General features: G+C 50.4%; 1 protein-coding gene across 5 annotated transcripts in view; it reads right to left on the reverse strand.

Moving 5' to 3' along the window:
- The window catches only part of LOC139759442 (uncharacterized), a 227,895-nt gene that overhangs the window by 201,468 nt on the left and 14,382 nt on the right, over positions 1 to 12,045 (reverse strand). For 2 of the 5 annotated variants that reach the window (XR_011715055.1, XM_071681561.1), the window contains exon 2: positions 10,206 to 10,383. Coding sequence is in view for 1 of the 5 variants with exons in the window: in XM_071681561.1 (XP_071537662.1) it covers positions 10,206 to 10,383 (178 nt within the window). In the remaining 4 variants the exon portion in view is untranslated. Of the gene's footprint in view, positions 1 to 8,103; positions 8,765 to 10,205; positions 10,384 to 12,045 lie in introns of those variants that run through there. The other 3 variants (XR_011715054.1, XM_071681559.1, XM_071681554.1) reach the window with 3 other exon arrangements.

Genomic DNA, 12,045 nt, shown 5'->3' on the forward strand with positions numbered 1-12,045 from the left:
AGCCAACCTCGCTCCTCGCTCCTCACGTGACCATGATAACCAAAAATAACCACACAACTTAACCCAAGATGACAAAACAGAGTTCAATCGACTGAAGCGTAATTATCTACCTGCGAGATAGACATGTGGAAATACCGTGGGGGGAAAAAACTCGCAAAGACGACACTCATTCAGTTAAGAATACGGTAAAGCATGTAATTAGTGTGTGCGCGCGCGCGTGTGTGTGTGTGCGTGTGTGTGTGTGTACATAATTCTCTCTCTCTCTCTCTCTCTCTCTCTCTCTCTCTCTCTCTCTCTCTCTCTCTCTCTCTCTCTCTCTCTCTCAGTGGTTGTCAAGAGTCACTCCTCTGACCCAGATAGCTGCCTCTCCTCCCTGTGTCGTCCATTCGTGGGTTGCTGGCTTTGTCCACAAACGTGCCACACCCACCATCTCTCACATCCCACGTGACGACACGCAAGTCACACAACTCCCTCTTCGGTAGCGCCGTAGATGCGGTGAGCGATACGCGCCAGCCCCGTCTTTTGGTGAAGCACGAAACAACGCGGGGAACTATGGTGAGACACGAAACACTGGAACCATGAGGCAGGGTTCAGAGTTTCATGACTCTTGCTCGCCACTGTCACTGGCTGAGAAATAAATTCAAGCAGGAAAATTCTTAACAGATTTTTTCCTCGCGGTGCGTAGGCTGGACACCCTCACCACAAACACCGTCTAAACCCCCTCACCCTCATGCTGCATCACGCTGGTGACGGAAAAATGGGCGGATTCCATTATAACGCTCCACTCCAACCGAACCTGACTCTCTGTTCTTGTAATAATGTACTGAATGCATCAATATATACATCTACCTCGATAGACATTACTATAACATACCTACACGATGAAAGAAGTACATACTACACACACACACACACACACACACACACACATATGTAAACACTAACAGACGTTCACATGCGAGCACATCAGAATCACATCAGCCGGTCACGCTGGGAGGTGCATAATAAGCCTACACCGAGCAGACACAACCTTCTACGCCAACCTAAACCTTAATATAAATGGTAATAGAGAAGAAAATCCTAAACCTTAATCTAAATGCTAATATGGAAGACAATTTTTCCATAGTTTAGTATGTACATCCGCAACACCGGTACCGTCGACATGGGAATCCACAAAATGCTCCAAATTCCACAAGGGGCAACGCAGCCTCTCTCTCTCTCTCTCTCTCTCTCTCTCTCTCTCTCTCTCTCTCTCTCTCTCTCTCTCTCTCTCTCTCTCTCTCTCTCTCTCTCTCTCTCTCCGCAACGTAAAGAAAACGAGACATTTTCAAACTACCTTAAATCTGTCGCACTCCAGCGAAAAGAATGTCAAAATTAAAATATTACCTACGAAATTTATCCTTCACTTTTTTTTCTTATATATATATATATATATATATATATATATATATATATATACAAACCAGCATGAAAAGAGAGGCAGCAGTTCCTGAATTATGGTCACTACGGACGAAAGGGGAGAAAAAAAATACGGACTTCGTGAAAAATCAGAGATAAAATCAGTGTTCCGTATGTGTTCGTACGTTTGGCTTTTCAAGGCGGGGAACGGTCACGTCAAGATGAAGGAAAGAGGAGGAGGAGGAGCAGATGTGTTCAGCTCTCCTTGACGTGCCAAGGAGGCATGGTAACGGTCAATCCTTGTGTAGCTGGCCTTACCACATAATCTACGGGACGCGCGCGCATATATACCACACGAAAACAAACGGTCAAAATAACACCCGCCGACCACGGAGGGGGAGGCAATAACCACCGTGGATGAAAAGGGATGGCTGAAACCATGTGAGGCGCGAGCACATAAGTTAATGAGGCAAGAGGCTTTCCATTCTACCCCACTCATGAGAGGAATGAGGAAGAGCCATCCTAGGTATGCGAGTAGGACTCGACACTAGCTAGAGCGAGTAATGCTCTAAGGTAGAGCACCAAAAGCACCGGTTTTAAAGGCAAGTGTGTTTGGTTACGTTCATCATTACATGGGGTTTCCTGGGATAAAAGTAGTGGGTATGGTCTTGCCTAACGTGTCTTGTGTTTTTGCGGGGTATAACCGTGGTGTTCTGAAATTAAAGGGATAGGAAATGAGAGAAATGATCATTAGAAAATGCGTTTTTCACCACGGACTTTAACCTAGATGTTGCTCCCCCCGGTCCACGGTTCTTCCAGCACCCGTGTGGAAGCAAGCATTTACCGTCCTTGTTGTGACAGCGTAGCGACTCAAGAAAATAGATACTCTACATATGAACTAAAATTATACGTAACCATTTCCCTCGGCTCATATGGGGTTCCTACTTCCAACGTATTGACACTAAAGAGACCATTTTTTACACAGCTTTTTTACACAGCAACTGACCCACTTGGCACCTTCTGACTTCCCCTCACCACGAGAGCTGACGTCGAGTGAGGCTGAACACGTCCTCCACCACTGGCCACCCACCCACCCTTGGTTATGGTGTGTCATCTACCCTTTAAAAGGTAAGATCAAAGGCCAGGCCACTGGTCCGTCCTGCTCATCGGAGGCTGTAAGGTCATGCATGGTCGAGGGTCGTAGTGTCGTGCGCAACAAGGGTCGCATCGTCGTGCTCAAGGGGGATGGGTGGGTGTAACACAGTGCTATCCCTCGGACGAGCTGGTGAGGTACCAAAGGGAGGATATACTGGACACGTTTGCGAGACTCGGTGTAGTTCACCTCACCTTCGTAACAGAGTTCGTCAGTAACAACAGCACATTGTGGAGATGAGGTAATCCTATGGCTCACCACAAGACTGTCAACCAACTGGAGGAAAAGTAAAGTCTCTCTCTCTCTCTCTCTCTCTCTCTCTCTCTCTCTCTCTCTCTCTCTCTCTCTCTCTCTCTCTCGACGTCAGGAGGCAGGCCACCACCCACAAGAGAGGTACTGCCGCCAGGGTATCGGTTGAGAGGTCACTGGCGACGCAGTGACGACCCCCCCAGCAGTACAGTGGCTGCCAAGTTCCCCTCCCTGGCCCGGGTTGCAAATCTTTACGTTCTCCTTCACCCACACGTGGGTTGTTGACACACACACACACACACACACACACCCAATGTCGCACATAACATTCGACAAGAAACACAACTTTCTTTTCAAATCTACATTCTCCTGGGGTGAGCACTACGCGCTGGACCTGACTTCTGGCCAGGTCTCGTCGTAAGGAACTCGTACGTTAAGTACACACTCACAAAACGTAACCGCACCTTACCCTACCCGGTCAACAAATACGTCGCCTTGCACTTATTTATCGTAGTAATTATGTCTTTAACATAACTCTAGATATCCATCTAAGTCAAAGGAAAACACATACTAAATACGTGAAAACAGCAACACAGCGAGAGACCCTACACACCTGAACAGAGCAACACAGCGAGAGACCCTACACACCTGAACAGAGCAAGCGCGACAGAGACGCCAAACCACTTGAACACACCAATACAGTCAGCAGGAAACACAGGGAGTGAGGGACACACTTGACCATATCAACACAGCGACCGAGCGAGCGGGAGACCATGCAAACAATATACGACACTTCTCCAGCCACCGTCCGTCCTTGCAGGCCTCTCTCTCTCTCGTCCTGGGCACCACCAGTACCTGCCGGCAGCACCCGTCCCTCGTGACCCCCCCCCTAACCCGTCTCCAATGTTCTCCACAAGACCCCGGCGCGCGCTACGCTGTCAATAGGGTCGCGTCAGCCGCTCACGGAACACAGGAGCGACGATAAACGTTCATACAGATTTTACGAAGGTGCATCTCTCGGCGAGGATGGGTCACGGGTCCCTACCTCGCCTCCTGCTTGCTCCTGACCACCCCACCTGTGTAATCCTCACCCACCAGTGGTTACACAACATTAATGACCCCGTCCACAGCTGGCCACGCGAGCCCCTGGCCAAACAACCTTATCCCCCCCTTCCCCAACCCTACCCAAGACGGAAACGTTCTTAGGGCCTTTTTTTATCGTTTTAATCATCTTTAAAGAACGTACTTCAATAATCCTAAGTAAGGAGAATAATGATCTCATGACCAATGCAAAACGTATGAGGTATATGACGTACCAATGACGAAGTGAGGACGCGGATTTTGACTCTGCCTTTAACATACGATTAAGATGGATGGGGGAAAAGAGGACCTTTGGTTCGAGCCCCTCGGCGAACCCCGGACCCCAACTGGGGGCAGTGACCCCCGGGAACACCTTGACGGACCCCCGGACCCCAGGTCAGCGACCCCAACCCTCATCGTTGGGTCTGACCCAGACCCTCCCAGTGAGGTCCGTCAACGAAACAAAGGCCATCTAGACCAAGCCTCACGTGGCCTCCCAACGAGAGGGGGTTTCTGTGACGTCAACAGTTGACGAACGAGAAGGTGGGGAGAGGGGGGCCGCGGACCATGGCAACAGCCAGCCATCCCGGGTGTGCATCACGAGCCACGAATGACACGGTACGATCAACACTGCCAGGAAGATAAACACGGGAAAGTCTGTCACTGGCCGAACCTGGTTGATCCATCGTAATCCACGAACCCAGTAGAGTAAACATTACACCAACCCAAGCTTTTATGACAACACGCATGCTTACCCCATTGCGCGTGCGCGCACAAAGACGTCACACACACAAAGACGTCACACACACTGTCTTGGTATATATCATGAAGAGCATTTAAGGAATTGTATATGGAAATAGTCACGAAGCTGCTTACAACTTATGCGCTTCTTAAGCAGTCACCGCACCGAAAGAAGCATCAAGATCTATCAAAGAAAGTCCAGAGAAGGTCAACGGAGTTGTTACCAAAATTAAGAGAGCAGAGTTACCGGTAAAAGGCTCAAAGGCCGTCAATACGTCCACCATGGAAGAGAGGTGAGTTTAGGGTGATCTGATCACACACAGAGTCTACGTACCTAAACCAGCTTGCTGGGCTGATGAACACTTCTTCCTAACATGTTGGTAGAGGCCAACCATAACACACAAACGTGATAATAAGCCAGAAATGTGTCATGAAATATGTAAAGCTGTGCTTTTATAGCATACGAACAATAGATGAATGGAATACCCTGAAAGATGAAATATTGTAAATAAGGAAAACATATATGAAGCTTTAAAAAAACTATGATAATATTACAAAGTTCAAGAAATGGTGTCCCGTTCAAGTCCATTAAAGCAGAAATTGGTAATTACAGAAAAGAGAGAGAGAGAGAGAGAGAGAGAGAGAGAGAGAGAGAGAGAGAGAGAGAGAGAGAGAGAGAGAGAGAGAGAGAGAGAGAGAGAGAGAAATTTCCTTTGTCTCACAGACAAGAGGACGTAAAACATAAATTAAGCAAGGGAGGGAGGGAAAGGTACAAGATAAAGACTGGATGGTAAACATCAGACGGGAAGGGAAATGCTCAGCAGGGAATGTGAGGGGGAGAGAAAATGCGAATATATAGTGAATCAAGAAAGGCGAGGAATGGGTGAAAGAATGAGAGGGGTAGATCGTTCGAGGTATATGACAAGAGAGCATGGAACAGTGTGTGTGTGTGTGTGTGTGTGTGGGGCCAGCAGCAGCAGCAGCATTACCCTCATAATATCACTACTGTATGAGGAGAGCCTTTCGCGGGTGTCTGGCTTACCCAGGCAACACACGAATAACGTTTTGGCCCTGCCGTCCAGGCGGTACGAACTATGAACACTGTTTCCCATACGGTCGTGGGAGAAATCTCTACCTTCTCAGTGCGGCCAAGTTAGTGATTTGACTTGGTTTGCGCCGGAGTCCCCCCGGCAAATTTACTGTGCACCCCATGCCCATCCTGTGAGCTGTAGCGCAAAAAGGATTACAGTGGGGGGTCACAAAGGGTCTTACACAGACCCCTAGTGGGTTGACATTACATGTTCTAATTCGTATTTCAGTACATACAGTACACAGTGTCAAATGGTAAGTTTTACCGACTCGACGCGAAAAAGTGGATGACAAACTTACAAAGAGCAAAACCTATTCTCCCTGAGACCTCCCCTACCATGCTCAGTGGTAACTCTGTATACATGGGGGGTTTTCACTTGAAATGAGACACGTCGAGCCACATCATGTTACCTGTTCCCCACCCTACGACCGACATGATCACCAGACGAGACGCGTGTACCAGCCACGCCTACAACGTACTACAGCTCTCATCAGCACTTCCTCCCTCTCCCCAGACACACAAAGTACCTTGGATCTTTACGTAGTAAAAGTCCCGGTTAAACTCAGGCGCAGACAATGTCTCTGTGTGTGTGAGTATATTCTGCAGGAGACGTGTAGGTAGGGCGTGTCTTGGGACTGGCAGGGAGCCCGCAGAGGGTGGGCCAGAAGCCACACTCGAACATTAGCCACACCCACACTCCCCCCTCCACACACACACACACATACACACGCGCAACCCAGCCAAAACAGACGCTTGGTGACAAACATGCAAAACACCAACCCATCCCGACATCTTCCCAGGTCAGAGACAGAGGGGCATTATTACACAGGCTACGACGACAACCCATCTCTTCTCTCAGGTTCCAGTAATATGGACCTGGCCCAGTCACTCCTAACATCGAGAAACCCTTCCACATCCACCATACAAACAGAAATACATGAAGGATGTGAGAAAATACATGTGTATAACAAAAACAGTGAACAAATAAAGGAATGCGTTAACGGCACACGAGATGAATAATGCGATAAATGAAAGAAAAGAAAAAAACTATATTCGTTAAAAATGAATAGAGTGAGCGGCGTAGCCGAGCAAACTCCTTCCCTTCCAGCAGAATTAGGTAATTACATGAGACGCAAAGTGACACGCACACCAACACTTGCACATCCACCCACACACACACACACACACACCACAAGGTGGCAGCTGCACACACAACATCCGGCCATAAACACTCCCGCCAGCCACACCAACACTCACCCCGAACCCCAACACACACATACACACGTTAAACATCACCATTACTCACACCCACTTTGCTTCCACTGTTAACGACATACAGTAACTATGAGTTATACCTTTGTCTCGTACCACAGGTGAGAGGAAGTCACAAATGTCACAAGATATTGAGGAATCTGCAACCAAAATGACACTTAAATCTGAACACATGAGCATTACGCACTGAACGTCATTTAATGTGATGTGTGCCATTCACATTCCAGGTTCAAGGCTGGGAAAACAAAGGTGTACAGAACATGCTAAGTGCATTAATAATATAATGTAGTACGTGGAAAAAAAAAATTCCGGTCTATTGTCATGAAACATTGTGAGACCATGACTAACGTCTATAAATGTGGTCGTGTGTGTGCTGCCCACTTGGTGGCGACGTCCGACACACGGCAGACACCAGAGCCACGGACGCTTGCCGACGAAGGGATCAAAGACAAGATCCACTACAAAGGACCTTGCGGATGATCCGCAATACGATATTAAGACAACAAACGCATCCTCCGGTCTAAAAGCTGGTGTCCGATGTATAATCTGTATACAATACGGGCTCGAGATAACCATATGACTCACACGGAAGGGGAAAGGTATTTCCCTTGGAAGAAGAGAAAAAAAAAATGGCACACCGGAGGAGGAACAAACATTAGAAGGTGCAGTAACTAAGAGGCCCCTCGAGACGCAAGCTTAAACCGGGTACATGAAGGATGCCAACACGAAGTCAGTGGGCTGGGGCAAATCCAGCGGCCGTTCTTCTGGAGGGCCAGGGCCTCTCGCGTTGCAAGAGGAGGAGGAACCGTAAAGCGCGGCGTGTTTTCCCCGGGATCAGAGAAACGTTCACACAGCTGGCCTCTCGCCCAAGAATGCTAAACGGGATATTCTTCAAAAAAACAATTCTCGCACCGAGGGCAACATCAACATTTCATTTTCCAACACTCACTCTGTACTCTCTAGACCTTGAATCAATCGGGATCAAGGTTGGCGACAGAAAAAAAAAAAACAGTTGTTTATGTGGAAGGGGTTTGGCCTTTGCGTCGGATGAAGGTGGCGCTGTGTCCGTGTGTGAGATTGGGGTAGGGTGGGGAGGTGGGGGGGTTTCGCGTGGTCCTACCAAGTAGTGCAACGTAGCGTGCAGCTGGTTGTACAAGTGGTGGAGGGTGGCCATGACTAGTGTTGGCGGGGGTAGGTACCAGGGGCCTTGGGCATCCATGCCATCGCTGTCCACACACCATCGGAGGGTCACTTCCACCAGGCAACGCCCCACTGTCACCACCGCCTTCACCATCCGCTCGTCAACACCTCTCCGTCTCCACCTCAACTCTGGTCGCCCACTGATGCACACTGGCCGTCCGAACGCGTCCCATCACAGCTGGCAACAACATGCGCTGCGACTGCGGTGGTATGTGGTGGATGCGGCGCGCGGGAGGCCCAGGCCCTGGGCATGGCCCCTCCCACCCAAACCTTGGTTCTTCCTTCCCGACACCTCATCACGCAGTCATGCACGCCACTTGCAACACGTATCTTTAGGAGGTTTATCATTTCACATTAGAGAGAGAGAGAGAGAGAGAGAGAGAGAGAGAGAGAGAGAGAGAGAGAGAGAGAGAGAGAGAGAGAGAGAGAGAGCTTCCTCCTGCGTGCCTCTCGAAAGCACCCGCCAAATGGCCTGACGTCACTCCTGCCCCCACACAGCCACGCTAAAAACGTCGCCTCTTTCACATTACACACCCCCAGCTAACCACTACAGGGACAGGTCTCGCTCGCCACCACTCCATTTTCTCACTGACCTGAAATCTAGAAAGGTGCCAAGGCCAGTCCCCTGTGGCCGGTGGGACTCACCTCCCGGGTGCAGTCAGCGCACATAGCGTCGGCTGAAGTTTGGTTTGCAAAAGCTGCGAACGGCAGGTAAGCGGGTGCTCGAGTCACACGTCCACGCTACTGACACACCGCCCCGCCACCAAACCAAATCCTCGGCCAACTTAAAAAACCATATTTCTTCTCAAGCCAAATTCCTGGAGCACATGGCATCGTGGTATCGGGCGGCACCTTCACTAGCTAGCACTGTCCCCTCCCGCTGCTGGGGCGGTGGATCACACGTTAACGGAGAACCTGTGTATACCTTTGCCGGTGATGGTGATGCGTTAGCCAACTGGTCCGGTGAACGTGACAGACGTCGGTGCTATGGGCAGGCGGCGATGGCCCAGTGACCTTGGGTGACAGTAAAGGCTGCATCTTTACATAGTGGTGACTGGTAGGTGGGTAAGGGGGGAGCGCCGAAGGCCTCCGTCCTCTAACCGGGCCTAACAGGTTGCCACCCACACCTTGCATCACCTACCTGTGCTAAGCCGTTGGTCTGCTCTGCGCCCATGACGGCACCGAGTCCTCCCTACACTACTTCGCTTTGCCTACACGGTGGCGGTGGCCTTACACTGGGATCTGGCGCCAAATATACCATGGGGGAGATGCTCGCACGCGCGCCTTACGACTTATCAACGGCCAACCCGAGCGACCAGAATAGTCGGGCACGAGGCCCCCTAATGTCGTTTTCTTTGAAACAAGCTTACCACGCCACACTTTCTACAAAGCTTTACATCAACGAGGGAGACTTCGATGTTTCCAACAGGAGGTATACCAGATGAAGCAGTATGATGGCCCGGCCTCGCTCAGGGCCAGTCAGTGAGGAGCACAAACAAGACTTGGGGGGTGCATGAGATCACACTGGTCATGACAAGAGTGCGGGAAATATTGAGCACAGGACATTCACATGAACATTATGAAATAAGCAGAATCACATCATCATCATACTCGCCTCTTATGAACACAATACATTCCTGGTTATCACGTTTAGATCACACTTGTGCCGGTCATCCCTGGCTCGCCTGGAAGTGTTGCTACAAACAGTGTGGAACTAAAGGTGACACGAGGCAGTGTGGACAGAGCACCATGACTGGCCGGTATATATCAGCTGCAGCAACAATACATACAGTAGGGGGACGTATGCGTGCGTGAGGCAGCCGCTAACAGCACCCACACGTCCCGCCCCTGCGATAGGTAAGTCCCCGGGTGCCGCAGTGGAGGTGTGGCGATGCATGCTGTGTGTAGCGCCGCCTGCCCGGGGCCCGACTGTAGCGGGCTCCCTGCTCACTCTCAACTGCTTGTGGAAACCACCGCGGCAGCTGGGGGTCACCAACGCAGACAACATCATGTAATACTCACGTGGCTGTTGGCATAAGAGTCGCGGTAGTGGCGAGGACGAGGGCGGGGGCGACGTCGACGTGACGAGTCTGACGAGGCTGAACGTGAAGAAAGACGACGACGCGCGTGTCCGCGGTGGTGGCGCCGTTCCGACGAGTGATCTCGGTCGCGTCTCCGGCCATAGTGCTCCCGATCACTACTGCAAAAACCAGGGACCAAAGGGGTTAGTGGGGAGGAAGGTGGGGTCAGACACACCCCGGGACACTGGGTATGGCGCTACACTCACCTGTGCTGGCCTGCCTACGTCCTCACCATGACAGTACACACACTCGAGGACCATCCAAGACTTACCTGCTGCAACACACCCACTGAGGATGTGTGCTCACCCTCGTTCCACCACGCCTGTAACTCTACTGTGGTACATGTAAATATACACAAACCTTCACGTACTTGCCACTGACGGCTCAAGCTAAACCACAAGGTGGCCCTCGGCACAACGGGATCTTTGAGAAAACAAGATACGTAAATATCTTATGAATACACGACATAACTCTCTGTGATAACAAACCCATGTGAATCACTGAAAACACACTGTAAACCTTGCCCCCTACGAGACTTATCTCACCCACAGTATCTGAAAACTCAGGGGGATAGTAGGTGCGAGGTCATCCGGCCTGTAGAGTGGTGAAACAAGACCTACCTGTGAGCCACGAAGGTAACCCCTGTATCTTCATCACTGGATATGTCCCGGTCATGAGAAGGCTCTGAATCACAGCTCAAACAGATACCCATTATAGTCGTAGGCACACCCATGATCCCCACCACACTCCCCGTCATGCACACAACATCCCCGCTCGCTCATGACCCATGGCCAACGTACTTCTCGTGGTTCACACCATCGAACACGAACACACTCAAAATATTTCACTCGGTGTGGAGGTGGTCATGTTTCCCTGGAGACTCCTCCTTGCCTTGTCTGTACACAGTGAGGCATCACGGACGACGTACGCACAAGACGCCTTCCTTGATCTATACCACGTATACTATCGCTGGGTTACTTCACTACCACTTTAACTGCCCTCCGCAACGCACGTCGCAACAGAGGGTTCCAAGAGGAGGGGAGAGAGTACGCCACAGGTGGTATGGTGCCTTCAGAGTCGGTCACGTGTCTTCACACACTGGCCCAAACAATGCTTAGCAATATACACTGATCGCGTAGCGAACGTACGTCCCAAGCGCAAGACGCGTAACTGTGACGTCTGTACGCACTGAGAACGCCAACTTGAGAATCACTTGAGTGTTAGCGTCAAGGCAGTAGGTGCTGGGAGGTGAGTAGGTACGGGCGAGGAGCACACCTGGAGCGTGGCACGCTACTGGCACCAGAGGGAGCTGTGGCCGGGAATCCTGGCTGTGGACAGACGGATATCCTTATCTCTCACACACACACAAGTTACATCAGTACTAAGCTCAAGGGGCGCCGGCCAGCCTCGCGCCCCTCCAGCCTTGGCCTCTCACATCCTCTCCTCACTGGACGAGAACCTTATCACTCATTCACACTCATACAGACGCGTCCACGATAAGTCGTGTAAAGGGACGTATGGCACGGGGACTTATTTCCCTTGCCACATACGGTTGGTCAGGGCTGGAGCGCTTATCACACAGGACCCCGCCTCAATAATGAGGACAGTACGGACTTTATACATTCACAAGTACAACAAACAAAACAAATATCAAATAGACTTTGCTTGTTCCCTTATGCAGCCTTACGATTCCTCTGAAAACTGAAGGATAAATACGGTGCGTAAGAGAAAGGTATAACCGTACAAGCCAATAATTGCTTTTCCTTAACAAAACTTTTAAA

The sequence above is a fragment of the Panulirus ornatus genome, chromosome 33 (assembly GCF_036320965.1).
Source record: "Panulirus ornatus isolate Po-2019 chromosome 33, ASM3632096v1, whole genome shotgun sequence".
Lineage (NCBI taxonomy): Eukaryota > Metazoa > Arthropoda > Malacostraca > Decapoda > Palinuridae > Panulirus > Panulirus ornatus.